The 22,150-nt window shown below is 26.5% G+C and overlaps 6 protein-coding genes across 8 annotated transcripts in view; 4 read left to right on the top strand and 2 right to left on the bottom strand.

Annotated features, from left to right (window-relative positions):
- Positions 1-217: 217 nt before the first annotated feature.
- Positions 218-2,137, top strand: LOC108549809 (ribophorin I). Its single transcript, XM_017903343.1, has one exon. The coding sequence runs from the start codon at positions 311-313 to the stop codon at positions 2,135-2,137; it is 1,827 nt and encodes a 608-aa protein (XP_017758832.1). The 5' UTR covers positions 218-310.
- A 459-nt stretch (positions 2,138-2,596) lies between these two features.
- On the top strand, positions 2,597-4,350 carry LOC108549820 (putative deoxyribonuclease TATDN1). Its single transcript, XM_017903357.1, has 5 exons — positions 2,597-2,681; positions 2,832-3,011; positions 3,463-3,856; positions 3,918-4,121; positions 4,245-4,350. The coding sequence occupies exons 1-5, from the start codon at positions 2,642-2,644 to the stop codon at positions 4,348-4,350; spliced, it is 924 nt and encodes a 307-aa protein (XP_017758846.1). The 5' UTR covers positions 2,597-2,641.
- A 1,498-nt stretch (positions 4,351-5,848) lies between these two features.
- Tmem214 (Transmembrane protein 214) lies at positions 5,849-9,548 on the bottom strand. Its single transcript, XM_017903349.1, has 9 exons — positions 9,341-9,548; positions 8,974-9,170; positions 8,206-8,889; positions 7,905-8,115; positions 7,678-7,817; positions 6,785-6,911; positions 6,441-6,706; positions 6,216-6,367; positions 5,849-6,159 (listed from the first exon to the last, which is right to left on the bottom strand). The coding sequence occupies exons 1-9, from the start codon at positions 9,465-9,467 to the stop codon at positions 6,033-6,035; spliced, it is 2,031 nt and encodes a 676-aa protein (XP_017758838.1). The 5' UTR covers positions 9,468-9,548; the 3' UTR covers positions 5,849-6,032.
- Positions 9,549-11,321: 1,773 nt separating this feature from the next.
- On the top strand, positions 11,322-13,601 carry PIG-Z (phosphatidylinositol glycan anchor biosynthesis class Z). Its single transcript, XM_017903299.1, has 4 exons — positions 11,322-11,505; positions 11,586-11,986; positions 12,055-12,593; positions 12,677-13,601. Exons 1-4 carry the CDS (start codon positions 11,328-11,330, stop codon positions 13,599-13,601), a joined length of 2,043 nt encoding a protein of 680 aa, XP_017758788.1. The 5' UTR covers positions 11,322-11,327.
- A 799-nt stretch (positions 13,602-14,400) lies between these two features.
- Positions 14,401-19,919, bottom strand: HDAC6 (histone deacetylase 6). Of its 3 annotated transcripts, none has more exons than XM_017903312.1 (19): positions 19,905-19,919; positions 19,242-19,406; positions 18,750-19,172; positions 18,559-18,656; positions 18,272-18,445; positions 17,988-18,180; positions 17,798-17,857; positions 17,548-17,637; positions 17,370-17,476; positions 17,154-17,297; positions 16,971-17,077; positions 16,716-16,885; positions 16,256-16,596; positions 15,996-16,191; positions 15,786-15,915; positions 15,156-15,707; positions 14,930-15,096; positions 14,555-14,842; positions 14,401-14,478 (listed from the first exon to the last, which is right to left on the bottom strand). In XM_017903312.1, the coding sequence occupies exons 1-19, from the start codon at positions 19,905-19,907 to the stop codon at positions 14,401-14,403; spliced, it is 3,486 nt and encodes a 1,161-aa protein (XP_017758801.1). In that variant the 5' UTR covers positions 19,908-19,919. The 3 variants fall into 3 exon arrangements, with proteins under 3 accessions (XP_017758801.1, XP_017758802.1, XP_017758803.1); XM_017903313.1 differs by lacking the exon at positions 19,905-19,919 and adding an exon at positions 19,677-19,752; XM_017903314.1 differs by lacking the exon at positions 19,905-19,919 and having other exon boundaries at positions 19,271-19,333.
- A 695-nt stretch (positions 19,920-20,614) lies between these two features.
- LOC108549781 (mitochondrial intermediate peptidase) overlaps positions 20,615-22,150 on the top strand; it is a 4,139-nt gene continuing 2,603 nt past the window's right edge. Inside the window, exons 1-6 of the mRNA XM_017903298.1 lie at positions 20,615-20,752; positions 20,835-21,097; positions 21,188-21,374; positions 21,453-21,532; positions 21,617-21,805; positions 21,900-22,041. Coding sequence (XP_017758787.1) covers positions 20,615-20,752; positions 20,835-21,097; positions 21,188-21,374; positions 21,453-21,532; positions 21,617-21,805; positions 21,900-22,041 — 999 coding nt within the window. The remainder of the gene's footprint in view (positions 20,753-20,834; positions 21,098-21,187; positions 21,375-21,452; positions 21,533-21,616; positions 21,806-21,899; positions 22,042-22,150) is intronic.

The following is a 22,150-nucleotide window of genomic DNA, read 5'->3' as shown; positions in this document are numbered from 1 at the left end:
AACTTACGTTTAAAAGATTGAACTCATTATATATTATATCTTCATCGAGTTAATAAATAATGAAATTTAAAATTGTAGTTAATATTTTTAAAAAACATGTTTTGTAGCGTATACGTGTTTAAATTATATTTATAAAAATTTCAGAAAGTATATAAATATAAATATTTCGAAACATATGAGTTTCCTATCTAGATAATATATATAGTTTCAGATAAATGCCACGTCTATGGTGAATCGGTTGTAATCCGTTTACCGGTTAGTTATTAGTGTTAATCATCAGTGAGCTAGAAAAAATTTTTACAACAAAAATATGATTAGTCGTAGTCCAGTTACATTACTATGGAATATCGCATTACTTTTTGGATTATATGTCCAATCTTTCGTTGTTGCCAACACTATTGATCCTGACTTGAATTTTAAAAATGTGGAAAAACATATCGATTTGCAATCTCAGTTAACAAAAATTACATCTAGGCTTGTTTTAGAAAACATTGGTAAAGATCGACACATACGAAATTTTCTTTTTTCACTGGAACCTGAACAAAAGAATAATCTTGGTTACATAGCAGCTTACAGAGAACCTGTACGAGTTGAACTAAAATTAACCGAAGTTAAGGTAAATGAATATTCAGATAAAACTTTCTACCGAATTGAGTTAAAAGACCCACTATCGCCTGGGAGAACTATGTCAATTGAAATTGAATGGATATTAACACATGAGCTTACACCTCATCCAAAAGAGATTACACAAAAAGAAAAACAATTAGTAAAATATATAGGAAATATTTACCTTTATGTACCATATACTATAATGAAACAAACAACTACAATATCTTTACCATCACGTAATATTGAAAGTTATACTAAATTTAAACCTGTTTCACAGAGTGATTCAGTAATCACTTATGGTCCATACGAAAAAATTTCACCATTTTCTTATGAGGAATTAACCATACATTTTGAAAACAATAATAAATTTCTTACTGTTACCAGACTTGAAAGAAGTATTGAAATATCACATTGGGGTAATATAGCAATAGAAGAACATATTGATTTATTACATACTGGAGCATTATTAAAAGGCTCATTTTCTCGATATGAATTTGCTAGAGAACCAAAATCAGGGCAAGCTAGTATTCAAAGTTTTGATACCATTTTACCTGCAGCTGCTGCTGATATTTATTACAGAGATGAAATTGGTAATATTTCAACATCACATACTCGTATTAAGAAAGATTCAGTAGAATTAAACCTTCGTCCAAGATTTCCACTCTTTGGTGGTTGGAAAACTAAATACATAATTGGATATAATGTACCTAGTTATGAATATTTATTCCATTCTGGAGATTTGTATACTTTAGAAATGAGATTACTGGATCATGTTTTTGATGATATGGTTGTAGATGAATTAATTGTAAAGATTATTTTGCCAGAAGGGTCTAAGAATATTGAACTGAACCTTCCATATCCTGCAACACGTTTGTCAGATTCTCTTCATTACACATATTTAGATACTACTGGTCGTCCAGTAATATCTGTTACCAAAAACAATTTAGTTGAAAATCATATTCAGAATTTTAAACTAAAATATACGTTTCCACGTATATTAATGTTACAAGAGCCATTGCTGGTAGCTGCAGCTTTGTATTTACTATTTTTATTAGTAATTACTTATGTAAGACTTGATTTTTCAATTGATAAAGATGAGGTTTCAGAAAGTAAATTAAGAATTGCTGGACAATGTGAGAAGATCTTAGCTGCACAAGATCGTAGAATAACTTCTTATAATGAACTAGATGATCAATTGGCATATCTGAAAGCAAATAAAGATGCCAATGCATTCTTATCTGTGGTAAAAAGTATTAATCAAGAATATAAAAGTACAACAAGTTCTATTGCTGAAATTGCACAACGCTTAAAAGGAGAATCAGGAGATGTTTATGATCGTGTTCAAGAATTACAGAAATATGACAGAACTTTGAAAGAATTTTATAATCAGCAACAAGCATTGTATGTAGACAAATTAGTACCAGGCAAAATAGGACGTCAACAATTTGTAGAGGCAGAAGCAGCTATTACAAAGAAGAAAGAAGAATATGTTGAAAAAATAAACTCTATTATAAAGTCTTTACAGTAATACAGTTTTTTTTTTAATACTTTCTGATAAAAAATGTTTAAAAACAAGAAACTGAATAAAAATAATTTAAACAATAGTTTGAAGCTTTTAAATAATTTACTACCAAAAACCTTTCCTTTGCAATGAATTTAAATTTGTAACATATGTGTTATAAATATATATTATTTTATAAATAATATTTATTTAATTATAATATAATTGCGTACTTTAGGTCATTACTTTAACATATTCTTAAAGTACAGTATATAAAAGTATGTACTTGATATTAAAGGTAAAGAATAATATAAAGTATATACTGTGAAAATTATATTAATTTCTATAAAATTTAATTACAAATAAATTTGTTACATATATTAAATGGTAAAAAAATATAATTTCTATTCTCATGGAACGTCAAATATGTATTGAACTCATGTCAGTACACAACGCCGGTTAAATAAGACACCTGCTAACCTTTCAGTTTCTACCGTGTTTGAGAAAACTGTCATTTCACTGATAGATTGAATGATAGGAATTAGAATGAGTAATTTAAGAAAATTTATAGGTAACTAAATTCTTTATTTAGTGCGTGTATTAACATTTCAATGATCGATATTTTTCTACGAATTGGAGTTTTGTGTTATTTTTTTAAATATTTATGGTAAGGTTATAGTCTGACAAATAATATATTCTACTGTTGTTAATTTCAATATAGATATCGGGGCTAATTTGACCGATCCTATGTATCAAGGTATTTATCATGGATCACAAAAGCATCTCCCAGATTTGGATAAAGTTTTAGAACGAAGTTGGAATAACAATATTTCGAAAATTATAATCACTGCCGGTAATATAGAAGAAAGTAAAAAAGCTCTCGAAATAGCTCGAACAGATGGTAAGAAGCTTCTATATAAATATAGCAAAATAAGACATTCATTAAATGTAATTTAGTAGTACTGTCGCGTCTCTCTATCACAGGCAAATATACTTGATAATTTTCAAATTCTCTTTTTATATAAAGATATTGATGTTTTAGAAATAGATACAATGATTTTAGTTCAATTAATATTTTATACACCTTACAGGCTTTCAACTGTGAGGGTAAAGATTTATTGTTATAATATACAGCTACTGTTTGTTTTTATTACTAGACTGATATACAATCATTGCATATGAAGAAACCAGTGAAAGAGAGATGCAATGGTTGCTGTGATACTATTCTCTAACTACAACAACAAAATGCATGTCAATGGAAATATCTAGGTACATACTTTGTCATTATTTTTTTTTAATTCATATATTGATATTTATCTATTCATATATTGATTGTCATATATACATTTCAGAACGGCTATTTTCTACAGTTGGTTGTCATCCAACTCATTGTTATGAATTTGAAGCAAATGGTGATCCAGAAGGCTATCTTAAATCATTATCAGATTTAGCAGCAGACAATAAAGACAAAGTTGTTGCTATTGGTGAAATGGGACTAGATTATGATAGGCTGCAATTTTGTTCTAAAGATATTCAAAAGAAATATTTTGAAATGCAGTTATCCTTATGTTCCACTTTGAAATTACCAATGTTTCTACATTGCCGTAATGCTAGTGAAGATTTTGTAAGAATTTTAAGAAAATACAAAGATACATTAACAGCTGGTGTTGTACACTCTTTTGATGGTAATCCAGAAGAAGCTAATTCCATTCTACAAATGGGGTTATATATTGGTATTAATGGATGGTATGTCATTTATTAAGTAATATATTTATAACACACACAATTAACATGGTTTCCTTTACAGTTCTCTTAAAACAGAAGAGAACCTTTTTGCTGTTACAACTATACCGTTAGATAAGTTGATGATAGAAACTGATTGTCCATGGTGTGAAATAAGACCTACACATGCCTCTGCAAAAGATGTTATTACCAATTTTCAATCCAATAAAAAAGAAAAGTGGCAACCTGATAAAATGGTTAAAGGAAGAAATGAACCATGCACAATAGTGTAAATATATTATGCAATTATTAAAGTCAATTTTGGAATGATTAAATTATGTTTACATTGTATATTTGTTAGAGAACAGATTTTGCTTCTAAAATAAACTCATTGCTTGGTTTCTTTTTTCAGCCAAATTTTGGAAGTACTTGCACGAATTAGAGATGAAGAAGAAGAATATTTATGTAACCAAATATATAAAAATACAATGAAAGTCTTTTTTCCTCATGAGCTCTAACACAGTAATACTCCAAACTGAAATATTAATTTTGTAAACATTGTGCGTTTTAGCATTGCACGCTCATACATATAATCAGGGAAAAATGCTGTGAAACTATACAAAAAAGAAAAAACAATTTCTACTAAATTAATTTCTAAAAAGGAAGGAAATGAAAATACTCATTTTTACATGCATAGTTTTATGGATGTGACAGGTGTCACATTTCAATGATCTTTTTCAATATAAAACTTTAATGTTTCTTTTTGTTAAAATTATCGACACTGTAATCCTCACCATTAGAATTGCACTATTAGCGCTATTATAATTATAATTATAATAATAATTATATTACTATACCCACACACACACGCGCGCGCGCGCGTACACGCGTACACGCACACACCAACATTATTCTACACATTCTATAAATATAATTATTGTTATTCCTATTGCTGTATCCAGCGATATTAACCCTTTGCACTTTGATCTCTTTTAATTTAATCAACAACTCCAGTGCAATGTTGCAGTAGGCAGCCTTTTAAAACCAAAGTTTTGTTTTGAAAAACAAAAAAAAGAAACAAAAATTATAAATTTGTATAAACTTATACTGTAGTGTTCGTGCCTTTTATATCTGTCTCAATGAAAACAAAACCAAATAACAAAATGTAGTTTATTAATGTGCCCAAAATGATATCAGTGGAGTGCAAAGTGTTAAATTAATGTTCTACATGTACTGTAAAGTTAACATATTCTATACTCCTCTTTTAATTTTGTAAAAAGAAAAGATACCAAAAAGTAACTTTAATATACTGTTCAATTTATAAATCATTATAATTATAATTATAATAATTATTATATTACTATACCCACACACACACGCGCGCGCGCGCGTACACGCGTACACGCACACACCAACATTATTCTACACATTCTATAAATATAATTATTGTTATTCCTATTGCTGTATCCAGCGATATTAACCCTTTGCACTTTGATCTCTTTTAATTTAATCAACAACTCCAGTGCAATGTTGCAGTAGGCAGCCTTTTAAAACCAAAGTTTTGTTTTGAAAAACAAAAAAAAGAAACAAAAATTATAAATTTGTATAAACTTATACTGTAGTGTTCGTGCCTTTTATATCTGTCTCAATGAAAACAAAACCAAATAACAAAATGTAGTTTATTAATGTGCCCAAAATGATATCAGTGGAGTGCAAAGTGTTAAATTAATGTTCTACATGTACTGTAAAGTTAACATATTCTATACTCCTCTTTTAATTTTGTAAAAAGAAAAGATACCAAAAAGTAACTTTAATATACTGTTCAATTTATAAATCATATTTGTCATAATATCATTAAATACCATATGAGAAACATTAAATGAAAATATATTAGTCATACAAAATAAGAAATTTGAAGTTTGGTACTACATACTGTAGTCTATATATTACTTTAATAATTATTTTGACAATAGATATTAACTTAAAAAAGAAAGTAACATTCTCAGATTTGTGGGTTATTAAAATGTCATAATCAATCGGAGTATGATACATTTTTCAAATATCACAGGTAAAATGGCCGTCACAATATATTTGGAAATGTGTAATATCAACTTCGGAATTATAGAACTAAATGCAGAGGTATGAGGAGATTTTTTTTATCACCGAGTAATATCGGTACATAACATTTGATGAATTTTATTCATGGAACTTTAGAAAGTGTTTGCACCTTTTCATAAACCCAATCGTAAGTTTGACTTGCCAATGTCTGTGCAGTATCAATAGTTTTTGAGGCATAATTTTGCAAACTTTCTGGGCTTAATTTTCCACTAAAAGAATAATATCATAAAACAATTGTTTATACTTCCAAAATTTTTATACTTACACAAAAACATTATGTTGTAGCCACTGAAGTGTTGCAGTTGAGCGTTCATTTAGCTTTTCTACACATAAGTTCAAATACATTTTCAAGAATTCCAAACCTTGATAACTTAGTAATTTAATTTCGTCCAGTATTTCAGGAACATAATGATCTACCTATAAAATATACAAAATATTTGTTATATGTACTTACATACATGTCTTGTCTATTAAAATTATTAATGCTTACTGTTTGTACAAAGAGAGGGCCATTCTTTCTGTTGTATTTTGCAATATTATCATAAATTTCAAAAAATATATTTTTCATTACAAGATAACCATCTCCAGCCAATTTCACATAAGGTTTACATGTTTCAACAGTTGCTTTATAATACTCTGGTGATGTAGCTTCTATAAACTCAAGTGTTTTCAATGAATATTCTTGTACCAGAATCCATGACTGTTGCCCATAAGTAAATAATCCACTTCTTTTTAAGAACTTATTTGTATTGGTTGCTGGGAAGTTACATTATTAATATGAAAGTTAACATGATTAAATATTTTAAATGAAATAAATTTTTGCCCATCCCTTACCTTTAAAATTGTCATATTTGTAAATATCATAACCAATAATGGCACCAATAAAAAGTAATAACAAAATAATTCCCTTTTTCCAAGGAAATTTCTTATTGGTAGAAGCTGTCATTTTCAGCAATAATGCCTGTAATAAAAAATTGGTGAAACACTATATCGTTGTACCAAATTACTTATCACCTAAAACATTTATAATGTTTCCATTAAAAAGTCTAAAGGTCAATGCAAATATCAGGAAAACAATCGTGTTACAGATGTATAGAAACGAATTATACACTTTTGATTTGTAAGTATATACTTTTAATCCAGAGAGTTAATGAAGAAATTAAAATGTTTATTAAATTATTTATCCTAAAATATATCTTTTTATTAAAAAAAGTGTTGCACAATGAATGATATTAATGTCGTCAGCAGTGATGTCAAAGGGACAATGTGCGATCGATAGTCTCCTCCCAAAAAAAAACAAATTTACCTTACCTTACCAAACTAACCTAGACTATATTTGAGAACCGAATTTCTTGAAATTATTCAAATATTACACACACAATTTTACAAAATATAGGTAAGTTTTGGTGAATATATATCTTATTACTAAATAATTATATTGATATTCAAACTCGTTTTTTTATATGCAAACGATATTAACAAACCACATTTATATCTTATGTACTATTCTGACATTACATGCTTTTGCGCATATGCAAGAAATAGAACGTACAGCAAGCAGGTGTTACGCGGGTATTTTCAAAAGGCTTTCGATATAAAGAATATATACAATGATAAAATAATTATTCATTTTTTGCGATATTTTAATTTTTATAATAAAGTGTTATTTTTGCATAAATATTGAATATAAATACATATTTAATATAGGAACAGAAATTCAAATTTACCTTACATATTTTAGTGCAATTATTAGCAAGACCTTCATCTTTACCCTTCTTCCACCTTTCATTAGTTGTCTGAAATACTATACATGTCTCCTTCAAACATTTTGTTTCTAATATTGTATGTAAAACATGCCATTTAGTATCTATAGAAAATTAGATGGATCTAAATTTAGTAAATTATCTGTAATAATCATTAATTAATCTGTAATGCCACAATAGTATAATCTTACCAATATATGTTAAAATTAAATAAGATTGGTATAAATTTTTGGCATAAATAGACTTCCAAACAGAAAAACAATGTGGATCTGTGGCTAAACAAGTCACAAGTGCTTTGATTAACTCATCTCTATAGTTTACATGTATCTTTTGTGTAACCTTTGTAATTAGCATTTCAAACAGTTTAGCATAATTTATATTTTTATTTTTAAATAATATTGACTGAAAAGAATAAACATAAAAAAGAATAAAGAAAATTTTACTTAATCATTTTAAAGTAGTGTTTTGCATTAATAATATTTTGATACCTACCCTTAATTTTTCAATGCTATTATTAATTTCTCTACCTACAAAGGCAGGAACATTCAATTTCCCAGAATATATATCTTCTACAATGTCAAGATACAGTTCTGGTTGAAGATCATTAAAGGTTTCATGTCCAAACACAAAATCATTTAAAATTTGTGCTACATAACTACAGTAACTCTTTATCTCTAACATGGGAGACATTACTTCATGCCATACTTTTAAACCCATTGCTAAGTTTTTCCTACCAGCTTGTGATATTGCCCATAATAAAGAGAGGCCAATATTTTTCCTATTTTGATAAGAATTTTTTACACGAATCAGTTTAGAAATATTAGCAATTATTATTCCAGAATTAATACGTGCTAATAGTTGCAAAAATATTTTGTGACCAATAGCAGGTGATCCTTTAACCATATCAATAGCCATTGTAGTAAGAGTATTTTCATAAAAAAGTTCTGCTGTTTGTTTTCCTGCCATATCAATAGCTTTTTCTAATATGGAAGAAATTGATTTAGGTACTATACTTAATGGATAGTCTTTAGGTTTTCCAGAAAAGACTGCATCTTCTTTATCAACAGGTATTTTTACATTGAGAAAAGCAGCAAGATCTTTCAACCAAATTATTGGAACTTCAGGAAATCTGGTTTGACTATTAGTGAAAACATCATGAAGCTCTTCTGGATTAATCTGTTAGAAATAATATTTCAGTTTAGTTAAGGCCATGTACAAGTTATGTAAAAAGCAAATTTAGAAGATAAAATATTTATGTACCATATTTAATGCGTCTCTTATAGATTTTGGAGGTTTCTCCTTAAGTTCATGCTTCTTTTTCTCTGATTGTTGTTGTCTGTGTTGTTTTTTTCTTTCTTCATTTTCTTTTGTTTTATTTTCTTTGTCCTTTGATGGCTTTTTATTTTCTTTATTATTATCCAAATTGTCATATAAAGTTTTTACTTGACTCAATGGAACTGAAAAAAGTAATTCCTTAACAGAAATATTTTATGTATATATTTTATGTATATAATGTATGTTTTACTTGAGTAAAAGTATTTATAAATTCAAAATATTTTTCTTAACAGATAAAGTACTAAATAAAAAAAACAGTAAAAACTAACAAAAGTTAAAAAAAAGCGCTTACGAAAATCTTCTACTTTCGGTGCATTTTCGATAAATTTCTTTTTTTCAGCCTTTGTAAGTTTATTAATCTTTCCATTGCTTTTATCTTTTTTATTTCTTCCAACCAATTCCCAACCTCCGGACGACATAATGTAATAAATGCAATAAACAAATGGACAACAAACAATAATATCAAAAGGCACTAAAGTGTTTGTTGGCAGTTGTGTTGGCCAAATATTGTACGTGGTCGCGCATGCGTAGTAAAATACCACGCCCTATTATATGAAATAATTTTCCTAATCTTTTTGTAGAAAAATAATTAAGTATAATAATATAATGTCATATTTATTATAAATAATATGAATATTTACAAAATTTTAACTAATTTATCATTTGTTATATATTTACTTTAAATTAATCACAATTTATTAAGAATCTTTTACTTTCATCCTTTAATAAATGTTCAAACAATTTTAAACTGTTATTTATATTTCATCTGACCTTATGTATATAATGTATAATATTACATATATAATAGTATAAAATATTTGTATGCTTGCCTCATTTAAACAAAAATTATATGAAAGACCTACTTTCAGAATATTTATATTTTTTATTTTAATTAAAAACGCAGAATTACTAAGTTTAAATAACATACTGTCTTTAAAAATTATTATTACAGTAAATTAAATATAATTAAAGATAAATATAAAATTTATGTAATTAATTCTTTCTTAAATTTTATATCAAATGAAGCATAATTTTCACATTATTTTTAATATTACCATTTTAGAAATGGAAAAGATCGCAGTACTATTAACGTATAAAGTGTTTAGTAATATCCAATACCTATGTCCGTACTTTGTCTATGCTGTAATGCTACAGAAGCAAGAACATTATATGTATATTTGAATAAAGTACTATTTAACTGAATAAAAATAATGTAATAAAACAAGATATTATTTGGTTGAAACATATGTTCCACATCTTATAATAATAAATAGATAATGATTGATATAATAGATCAAAGACTTTTGCTAATTTTTTTAACCTCACTAAATTGACATTTCGTGAAGGATTAACCACTCTTTATTGTTTAAAATTTATTAAGCAAAATGCATTTCAAAAATGAATATCGTAGATCCATAGATGAATACAAATCTGCTGTACCAATAAAAAGAAAAATGGGTTTTTACTGGATTTTGGCAGTCTTGAGGATCATTTTAACACTTATTCCTCAAACGGGGTACATTCACCCAGATGAGTATTTTCAATCTATCGAAGTCATATCTGGTAGGTAAAAAATTATTATCTAAGAATAATCACGATTAATTTATGGTATTCCTTTAATAAATGTTCAAACAATTTTAAACTGTTATTTATATTTCATCTGACCTTATGTATATAATGTATAATATTACATATATAATAGTATAAAATATTTGTATGCTTGCCTCATTTAAACAAAAATTATATGAAAGACCTACTTTCAGAATATTTATATTTTTTATTTTAATTAAAAACGCAGAATTACTAAGTTTAAATAACATACTGTCTTTAAAAATTATTATTACAGTAAATTAAATATAATTAAAGATAAATATAAAATTTATGTAATTAATTCTTTCTTAAATTTTATATCAAATGAAGCATAATTTTCACATTATTTTTAATATTACCATTTTAGAAATGGAAAAGATCGCAGTACTATTAACGTATAAAGTGTTTAGTAATATCCAATACCTATGTCCGTACTTTGTCTATGCTGTAATGCTACAGAAGCAAGAACATTATATGTATATTTGAATAAAGTACTATTTAACTGAATAAAAATAATGTAATAAAACAAGATATTATTTGGTTGAAACATATGTTCCACATCTTATAATAATAAATAGATAATGATTGATATAATAGATCAAAGACTTTTGCTAATTTTTTTAACCTCACTAAATTGACATTTCGTGAAGGATTAACCACTCTTTATTGTTTAAAATTTATTAAGCAAAATGCATTTCAAAAATGAATATCGTAGATCCATAGATGAATACAAATCTGCTGTACCAATAAAAAGAAAAATGGGTTTTTACTGGATTTTGGCAGTCTTGAGGATCATTTTAACACTTATTCCTCAAACGGGGTACATTCACCCAGATGAGTATTTTCAATCTATCGAAGTCATATCTGGTAGGTAAAAAATTATTATCTAAGAATAATCACGATTAATTTATGGTATAAAAAATTTATATTATATTTTCATCTTACAGGTGATCATTTTGATATTGATGTTAATAAACCATGGGAATTCAATTCGACATTTCCCATAAGAACTGTTTTAATACCACAAATTATAGTTGGTATACCATATTCAATTTTAAAGAGACTTTCACAATATACACTTTTCTATTTGGGTGTCTCATTGAAGTCACCATATTTTCTTATATTATTCCCACGTTTATTTATGTGTTGCTTATCTTTTATATCAGATTATTGTTTGTATAAAATCTGTTACATATATGGACAAAATTATAAGATAAGACTGATTATTTATGCCAGTTCCTATATTATGCTTGTTTATGCAACTCATACACTATCAAATACTATTGAACTAGTACTAACAGCCTTATTATTATATTATACATCATGTTCTATGGCATATTCAGAAAAGGTATAAGTATAGCATTATGGTAAAAATTTATAAATCATTTTATAAAATTAGTATGTTTACCATTTCAGGTAGTTGTTCAAAGTGACTATCTATTAGACAAATATAATAAGGCAAAATCTAGAATAGAAGGACTAAAATATTATAAACTCAAAACTTCATTACCTCCACATTCTCTAAATCATTGTACAAAAATTGCAATAATTACTGTAATTGGTATATTCAATAGACCAACTTTTATTGCATTTGCCTTTGCTCCCATCTTCTTTTGGTTGCAAAGAGGTTTAGGTTCAAAATGCATAGGTTTTGGACATTTTCATGTTCGAATATTCACCTTTATTATCTGTGGAATACCCAGCACTGTCTTCTTTATTCTAGTTGATAGTTTTTATTTTGGTTATTTAACAATAGCAGAGATAGGTAATCGTGATATTAGCATGAATAACTTCGTGGTAACGCCACTCAATTTTCTCAGATATAATTCAAATACTAAAAATCTACGGGATCATGGTTTGCATCCTCATTATTTACATTTTATAGTAAATGTACCACTTTTATATAATGTTCTTGGAATAATTGGCCTTCATACATTTGGCAAAATGTTATACAGGTAAATATTTTAATAATATCATCTATGTTGCATGAAAAATTTGAAATACAAAATAATTAACATAAGATAATTACTATTTACAGTGGTTTAAAAGCACAGTGGTTAAATTTGCCACGGATACAAAGTGTTGTTGGTTTAATGATGATATCCTTTATTACACCTATTATATTATTATCAATATTTCCTCATCAAGAGCCTAGGTTTATTATACCAACATTATTACCTTTAGCTTTCTTGTATGCACCAAATATAAATCAAACTTCAGGAGTTGACACTATCGCGTGTATTGCGAAAAATAACGAATGTCGAAATACTTTCCCAACAAGAAATAGAATGACTAAACTGCAGATCTTTTGGTTCATATGTAATATTGCATTAACGTTTTTCTACGGATTTGCTCATCAAGGTGGAGTTCTACCTTTATCATCTCATATAGCAACTGAACTAAAAGCAAAACCAGATCTTACACATATACATCTATATACGTCACACACTTATTCTATACCAACAGCTCTCCTACACTTAAGAAATACCAAAAAGACATATGTAAGTAGTGAAAATCATAGATATAAATTGTTAAAAGATTTTTACCTTTATGAAGAAGGTTCAAAATCCATAAGAGATGTGTGTAGCATTATTTCTTTGAAACTTCGTGAATGTGAATATAAATACATTACAAAAAAAGTACCATATAGATTATACTATGCTCTTCCTGCTACAGATTTGGAAGAGTTCATATTTATCTTAAATAGTACAAATTTATTCAATTATCATATTGCCAATAGGTTTTATCCACATGTTACAGTTGAAAAATTGCCTTTTTCAAAAGTAATTAAAAATATTATATATTTGACAAATTTAACAACATTTTCAATCGAAAAATTGACTAAGATTATGGATAATATATTTGAAGCTTTCCAACAGTTTCAATTACTATTACTACGAATTGAATACTTAGCAGATAACAAACATAAAAATGTACATATATTATGGAAGGAATTACTATGATTTATAATAACCTTTTAATTTAATTATTTAATTAACATAATATATATTTATTATCTTTTTTTCACTATTGTAGTTACATTTGTTACTGCAATAATGTAAAAATATTAGATTGTTTTATATAATACAAAAACATTTATAACTTCTAACTAATTATTAAAAAACGATATTACTTTTAAGACCTTTTGAGATCACTAAATTAAGATTCATCAATTAAGATTTATAAATTTGTATTATACACACACATATATATAATTAATTAAAATACATGTAATTTATTACAATAAAAGCCGAATTGTACGTGCGCGCGCGCGTCTGTGTGACATAATACATGTATATATGTACAAGAATTATCCCAAAGAAATAATTTTGTAGAATTTATTTCATTTATACGTGTTATAATTTACAATTTCACTTTGAATAAAAGTATTTAATTATGCTTCAACTTATTATTCATTTAATAATTATTATCCTATATAGAAAAATAGGATACAAAATTATTGAAATTTAGTATTTTTAGCTTCATAGAGTATACTATTAATAAGAACAAGTTATTACAAAATAATTTGATTATTTGAAAATTAAAATAATTATACTTTTACTACTTGTTATTTACTTCTTAAAAAGATAGCATTAATTAAAACAATTATGCTGTAAAATAGATAGAAGCCATATTATTTTCCATTTATGTCAGCAATTTATCTAAACATAATATAGAAATAAATATATCTATTGTATAGATTTGCAGATATTATGAAAAACATAGTTTTAATTATTCATTTCCTTTTAATATATTTTTATTTTAATTGTCATTATATGTCCATGGTAATTCCTCATTAAATTTACTTTGATGTGCAGCATTACGCGCTGCATATAGTCGCTAAAAACAATATTAAATATATTATACAGACAAGATTATATTAAAATGAATATTTTTAAAGGAATTTATAACTTACCGGATTATCTATGTATGCTTCACATTTATAACACCAAACTGATAAGTCACTGAAACTTAGAGCCAACGGATGTTCCATTTCTTCAGCATGTAATACACCATGTTGATTAATATTACGTGCACAATGAACAATATAACACTGTAAACAAACCCAGTTTTCAGTAGTACTTCCACATCTTATACATGGTGAACGTATATCAATTCCGGAAACTGGCACATCTCTGATATTGTCCAGATGTGGACATTCTCGTAAATGTATTACCGCAAACATGTTTCCGACTACTAATGCCTGTAAAATTGAGACGGAATTTTAATTAATGAAGTTAGAACAATTAATTTCAATTAAATTTTTATAATTGTAGTAAGTACTAATTACCTGTAAATTTTCCGAAAAATAATCATATAAATTTCCACTACCACTCGTTTGTGCAATTGCTCTTTCACTCTGTCCAGCACTACTACCAGCGGTAGAACTGGTAATACTTTTATCAGAATTTTGTTTTTTTTCATCTTGATTCATACATTTGTTTATGCATTTGGAAACTATAAGAATAATCCTATGCATTAAATCGTTTTATAAATATATTTTTAACTTGCTATACCTTGGTTGTTATAGGATGTAACATCAGTAAGTTGAGTATTTAATGATTTATAATATGGATTAATTGTTTGTTCAATTAGATCTTCAAGGACTTCTGCATCCACTCTTATGTTTAGCGTCTTCCAAATTGAAAATTTTTTCCGTCTATTTTGCATTTTCTCTGTTTCAATTTCTTCCAGCGCTATTTTAGATTCCGAAAGTTTTGAAAATGTCTCTTGATTTATAACTCGTTCGTTTATTTTTATATGTGGCACTTTCGGCTTAGGAAGTACTTTTTCTTTTGGTAACGATAAATTAAACGCTAAATTTGGCCAATATTGTTTTTGTGTTTTTAAAACATTATTTATGGTGTGAACAGCACTCGTGCATGGTGTTTGTCCACTTTCTAACATCGGTAGAGGATCACCGAGTAAAGATTTCGTACAAATAGTCATTGCGTGTGAAACTGAATTAATATTGTAACCCCCTTCGAGACTAAGAATAACATGACCATTAGCCAAAGAAGATAGCCAATGTGTTAAATGCCCATACATTTCTGGTGTTACAAAGCAGCCTTAAACAAAAAATGAATTGTTTAAATAAATCTTTCATACTAATAGAAAATAGCTACATTACCAAAAGAAATATCTACCTCCCAAAGGATCACCAATACATGCATCAAAACCTGCAGATACCAAGATTAATTCTGGATTAAACTGATAAGCAACTGGCATTATTATTTGTTGAAATGCTGCTATATATTCTGCATCACCCATTCCTTTCTATATAACACAGAAATATATGATGATAATTCTGTTTCATTAATATTGAATTATTTTATAATATACTTTTTAAAATTGACCTTATTCCATGGTATATTAACAGTGAAACCTTCTCCTAATCCAGAACCAATATAAGAGTAATTTGCTCGCTTAGAATTTGGAAAGAAACTACCATTATCATAACGATGAACAGACACATACAAAACTTTGGGATCTTCTTCAAATATAGATTGAGTCCCATTACCATGATGCACATCCCAATCTACTATCAATACTCTAAAAATTATATTACTTTTTACCTTAAGATCTTATGTTGTTAAAAATAAATTAGTTGTAACACCTTTTAACATGATGAAATTCTATAGCATATCTAGCTGCTACAGCGATATTGTTAAAAATACAAAATCCACATGCTGAATCTTCTCCAGCATGGTGCCCTGGAGGTCTCACAATAGCAACACCAGCTTGACTTTCCCCATTTAATACACTATCTACTACTTGTAGTAATGATCCAGTTGATATACATGCACTTGACCAAGTTTCAGGGTGCAAATAAACTGAATTATAAGTTTTTGCCTGTTTTTGTAGCTCTTTAGGTTTTAAATTTTCTGTGTCTTTTATTTTATCAATATATTCTTTTGAATGTACTAATGCTAATTCTTCTATTGTTGCACTTCGTCCCTTTAAAATAATAAATGAAGAAAATATATTTCAAGTAAAAGTTGATGTTAATTTTTTTTAATTTGATGTAATCTTTACATATGATGTGTAAGAGTGTAAAAAGAATAATTTTAACATACCTGTTGCACGTAACATCGATCGAGTAGATTACACTCTTCATATCTTTTATAAATAATATTAATACGATTTGGTTTCTCAGGATGATTATCATCAGATATATCACAATGCTTTAACATTCTATCATCATAAACAATGCACACTTTATTAGATGCTCTAGACAAATTAGTAACTAAAAATTAATTTATAATTATATGATTTGTCATTTTATATTGCATTAATTATTATTATTAAGCTATTAATACTTGAATACTTGCATTGTATTAATGCATTTAATTGTTTCTCTATTATCTCAATAACTTCTTTACTTTGAACTGGATAACAATTTTGAGTTTCATACACTTCTGGCCTAACATCACTTCCTCTAAAAAAAAATAAATAATATTTATACAATCGAAAATAATGATAAAATCCTTGTTAAAAATGATTTAATTTTTTACTTGAATGTAACTATGGGTACATGTTGATTAGTACTTTCTTCTTTATTATTTGTTGTATAATTAATACTATATGTATCTTGATACTGGTAGCACTTCCAATATGATTTATGTACATAAATTGTATTTAAAATTGTATCACGTACACTAAAATTATATCAAATATGTAATTCTAGGTAATAATTTAAATATATTATATTATAGAATTTTCAAACTTACCTCATTGAAGGCAATGCAATTGTTTCTAACATGGGACATGGATCACCTAATAAGGTACGTAATGTTAATGCTGCACTTTCTGCTAATGATTTTAAACAATAACCACCCTATAATGAAAAATATAGTAAAAAAATATTCAATAATCTATAAGTATGTAACAAATATTCTGCATTTTTACCTCCAATATAACAGCAACTTTTCCAGAGGCCAAACTCAATAATGATGATAGTAAATGAGCATAACATGCAGGTGTTACCAACATTTCACCCTCAATGTCAAAGAACAAAAGTAATATTATTATATACAGCTTATTGACACCCACATATGCACACATGAATTTTTTTGTCTCCAATTTAATTCCAAAATAATAACAAGATATGAATTAAACTAAGATAAAAAAAATTAATAAATAATATTTATTCCTTTACCTCTGGACAACCCAAGGCTGCATCATAACCAGCTGACACTATTACAAAATCTGGTTGAAACTATAATAATTAAAATTGGCGTATATTAAATCATATTTAAAATTCATGTTAATATTTTATAAAGTATTCTAATAAAAGGATTAATAAATATTGTATTATTTTAATTAAATTGCATTAATATGCTATTTACCTCATAGGCCATTGGCAACAAAACTTGCTGGAATATAGCTAAATAATCAGCATTGGTCATACCCGTTTTATTAAGTGGCACATTAAAATTATATCCTTCTCCTAAGTCATCACCAATAAAATGAAAATTAGATTCTCTAAGATTTGGCCAAAATTCGCCATTTTCATAACGATGAATGGAAAAATAAATTACTCTGTATAAAAGTTATAAATAATAGAAAAATTCATTCTAAAAGATATTCCAAGAAAAGTATAAAGATATATTATATGAGATATAGTAGATACCGTGGGTCATTGTAAAACATTTGTTGAGTAGCTTGTCCATGATGTACATCCCAATCAACAATTAAAATTTTGCTAGTTAAATTAGTGCTTAGGACTTTTTCAGCAGCAATTGCAACATTATTAAAAAAACAGTATCCACAATATTCAGACGTCATAGCATGATGTCCTGGTGGTCTGGAATATATTAAAAAGTGAAAAAATGAATACAAATATTTTTTTTCAATAGAATTACTTCTTTACACACACACGCACACAAACAAAAACAAACAAACAAACAAACATATTACCTTATAATAGCCATACCATTCTGAATTTCTCCTTTACAAATACTTTCCACTAAATTTATTGTTGAACCCACAGCTAACAATGACAACTGATAGGTAGACTAGAGTAATTTAAAATAAACTAATATTTAAATTTGACAATTTAAAATAACATCTTATTATCTTTATATTTTATATTTAATGAATATACATACTGGATGTATATAAATGGCATCGTACTTTGATGACAATAATTCTAAACTATCTGCATTGGTACATCTATCAGTAGCTTTTAAAATATTTATCTGTTCTTGACTGTGCTTCATGAGTACTTCATTTTCTGAGGCTAATCTTGGTGTGATAAACTTACACCTATTTATTAAACCTAATTCCTCACATCTCTTTAAAATTTGTATCAATCTAGCAGGACATTCTGGATAATTTGGATCCCAAAGACATTTATGTTCTGTCATAGAACGATCAAATACAATGCCAGTTTCCATTCTTTTTATATTGCATGCATCAATAGCTTTTTGATATATATCATGTACAAAAATATTGTTAGACTTTTTTCCTTGTAACATACGTTGTTGTGCTGCTTCACGTTTAGCTGCTACTAAAGCAGCAGATGGTCGAACCTAGTTACATATAACAATTAGTAAATTTATAATTATCACTGAATTATTTTTTCACAAGTTTATATTTACATTAAATACTTTTTCAGGTTTCTTAGCACCTTTTTTGTCTGTCATAGACATAGTGTTTTTAATATTTGATTTCTTTGAGTTTTCAATAGTCTTTATTAGCTGAATTTCACTGTCTGCTAATTGTTTAACAGCAGTAAATAGATCTTTACATATCACAGAATCAGACTATAAAAAATAAAAAAATAGGATGAAGTACATAGATAAAATAAAAATAAAAAATATAAATTTTAATAAAACAAATATTATAAAAAACGGCAGAATTTTAATTATATATCAAAAGAAGTTTTAATGATATGTCATCATTATCTAGAAATAAAATACTTTGCACAAAAAATTTTAAGTAATTAAACTTCAATTCAAAATACTATTACACATAAAAACAAAAATGATAGATATAAAAGAAAAATAATATGATTAAAGACATTTTACACATACACGATAATTAAAAGTGACAATATTTTATATACTTCAATGAATTACAAAAAATTATCACGGAAAAAATTTAAGTGTTGTCACTCAATATACAGATAACGATATAAGACATATCCTTGTATAGCTATCAGTATCCCTTCCACTTTAGTATATTGTCTCATACAATCTATTACCTTTGTTTCATTCATCAACGATACAAATGCGTATGATTAAGAAAATTTATTCTCTTACCATTTGTGTTATTAAATAATCTCGAAATTTGCACTGAAAAATTAAGTTTACTAATTTTTATAGTCGAGTCATACTTAAATGATAAAATATGAATTTTAATAATTAAATAAGATTTATTTTATAAATTGAATATTTTTACTGAGGAAACAATTGTTGCAATTTTATCATTTTTCACTTTCAATTTTGTTTTACCATTTTAGTGATGGATTAAGCATCATTCGTAATTATAAGCAATAGTTAAAATTACAGTGATGCCATCATTTAGTCAAAAATAGAAGCACAAATTGTAAAACTGTCAGTATCATTAAATACAATAAATTGTCGTACATATAACTTCTAACATCTTCTATTATTTTTTAATGAAATTATAATTGTAAACTTATTTTATTTTTTAATTTGAGAATATTTTGTATTTTATTTTTTAATTCAGAATATTTTTTTATTTAATCGAAAATAAAGATACTACACTACAATAAAATTTTATTATTTGTAAAAATAAAAATTGTAATTATTTCTTAACCATAAATTTATGTGATATTTATATATCAACGTATTATCTAAATATAAATCTTAATTACACGTTTTAGCATTGCAGAGAGCAAATTAATATTTGGATACTAAGTGTATGAAAGTTCTTTGAATTATGTTTTGATATTTATTATTTTTTAAATGAACATTATAATTTCTATTTGTGTAAATTACTTGAAAAAATGATTCACTTATTGAAGAAACAATTTTACAAAAATTGTAAAAGATATAGAAATGTTAATACATGGTCACCTCTAGCAACAGCATTTAATTCCATTAATAAAGAGACATATGGGTTTGATTTCTCGAAGAAGAAAACTGTAAGTAATACTTATTTTTTGAAAATATTTGTAATTATTTTATACATTATAATAAGTTATAAAATTTTTCCATGTGTTACAGGGATTATTTGGAATATTTGAATTGAAAACATCAGATGGATTTAATGTTTTAAAAGATCAAGCAATATCTCAAACAAATGCACTTATAGCAGAATCTATCAATCAAAATAGGAAACGAAAAATGGTAGAAATCTTCGATGAAATGTCTGATACATTATGTAAAGTTGCAGATTTGGCAGAGTTTATTAGAATTGCTCATCCAGAAAAACAGTTTGTTACAGCAGCAGAAGATGCTTGTCTATTTATTAGTAGTATTGTAGAGAAGTAATTATTTCTTTGTAAATATTAAACAATTAACCATTATTTATATTATCTATACGAAGTAGCATAAAAATTACTTAAAAATTTGTTTAGATTAAACACACATCGTGAATTATACCATGCCTTAAAGCATGTGGTACATAATGGAGATATTCAAGAAACATCTGTGGTGGATAAACATGTTGCAACATTATTCTTGTCCGATTTTGAATTATGTGCTATTCATTTACCAGAATCTATAAGGGAAAATGTTGTACAGTTAAATTATTACATATTACAAGTATGTATTTTATTTATCCATATATTAATTTACATATTTATATTAATATTTATAAACTTATTATTTTTTTTAATATAGGTAGGACAAAAATTTATGGCAGGTACTACTAATGCAAGAGCAGTAGATGCTAATATTGTGCCACCTAATATAAGACAATAGTAAGTATTACAATCAAGTAATTTTTGAAATAACATATTTTAAAATATAAGATTTGATAAAAATTTTTTAAGAATGTTTCACAGTTTTACAGAAAAAGATAATAAAGTATATGTTCAAGGACTTTATATAGATTCTTCTAGTTATCTACTTAGAGAAACAGCATATCGTATATTTTTATATCCCGATGACCAACAAGAATATCTTTTACAAGAACTTTTAAACTGTAGGCATACTTTGGCTACACTTTGTGGATTCTCGTCTTACGCTCATCGGTAGATGTTAAACATTTATTGATAAAATTGAAATTAATTAAAATTAATATGTAGTAACTGTATTTAAATGATATTACATGTGAATAATTTATAGAGCTGTCAAAGGAAGTACTGTAGAAACACCAGAAGTAATATACGAATTTCTTAATATTTTAAATGATAATTTAAAACTTAAAGCAAGACAAGATTTTAATGAAATGCAAAAAATGAAAGATGTTGAATCACCTATAAAACAGGTTTACCAATTTTATTATATATATTATTTATAATATTACAGTGATGTCTGCATAAATGTCTATTGCCCTACCATTTCCTAGAACTCTTATATATATATATATATATATA

Source organism: Eufriesea mexicana, unplaced genomic scaffold (genome assembly GCF_001483705.2).
Source record: "Eufriesea mexicana isolate 0111107269 unplaced genomic scaffold, ASM148370v2 scaffold2143, whole genome shotgun sequence".
NCBI classification, from domain to species: Eukaryota; Metazoa; Arthropoda; class Insecta; order Hymenoptera; family Apidae; genus Eufriesea; species Eufriesea mexicana.
Note: the sequence above shows the minus strand (reverse complement) of the source record. Positions and strands in the feature narration are given on the sequence as shown.

What these genes read in the sequence shown, in the direction of transcription:
- Tmem214 (XM_017903349.1), bottom strand. Translation starts at nt 9,467, where the DNA reads ATGTCGTCCGGAGGTTGGGAATTGGTTGGAAGAAATAAAAAAGATAAA. An exon ending in ACCGAAAGTAGAAGATTTTC is followed by an intron (nt 9,171 to 9,340) that starts GTAAGCGCTTTT and finishes TACTTTTTTCAG; the next exon opens with TTCCATTGAGTCAAGTAAAA. An exon ending in TTTAATTTTAACATATATTG is followed by an intron (nt 7,818 to 7,904) that starts GTAAGATTATAC and finishes AATTTTCTATAG; the next exon opens with ATACTAAATGGCATGTTTTA.
- LOC108549809 (XM_017903343.1), top strand. Translation starts at nt 311, where the DNA reads ATGATTAGTCGTAGTCCAGTTACATTACTATGGAATATCGCATTACTT.
- HDAC6 (XM_017903312.1), bottom strand. An exon ending in TGTTGCCAATGGCCTATGAG is followed by an intron (nt 17,858 to 17,987) that starts GTAAATAGCATA and finishes TAATTATTATAG; the next exon opens with TTTCAACCAGATTTTGTAAT. An exon ending in ATCGATGTTACGTGCAACAG is followed by an intron (nt 16,597 to 16,715) that starts GTATGTTAAAAT and finishes ATTATTTTAAAG; the next exon opens with GGACGAAGTGCAACAATAGA.
- PIG-Z (XM_017903299.1), top strand. Translation starts at nt 11,328, where the DNA reads ATGCATTTCAAAAATGAATATCGTAGATCCATAGATGAATACAAATCT. An exon ending in ATCTATCGAAGTCATATCTG is followed by an intron (nt 11,506 to 11,585) that starts GTAGGTAAAAAA and finishes TTCATCTTACAG; the next exon opens with GTGATCATTTTGATATTGAT. An exon ending in TTTGGCAAAATGTTATACAG is followed by an intron (nt 12,594 to 12,676) that starts GTAAATATTTTA and finishes TACTATTTACAG; the next exon opens with TGGTTTAAAAGCACAGTGGT.
- LOC108549820 (XM_017903357.1), top strand. Translation starts at nt 2,642, where the DNA reads ATGATAGGAATTAGAATGAGTAATTTAAGAAAATTTATAG. An exon ending in TAATTTAAGAAAATTTATAG is followed by an intron (nt 2,682 to 2,831) that starts GTAACTAAATTC and finishes ATTTCAATATAG; the next exon opens with ATATCGGGGCTAATTTGACC. An exon ending in TATATTGGTATTAATGGATG is followed by an intron (nt 3,857 to 3,917) that starts GTATGTCATTTA and finishes TTTCCTTTACAG; the next exon opens with TTCTCTTAAAACAGAAGAGA.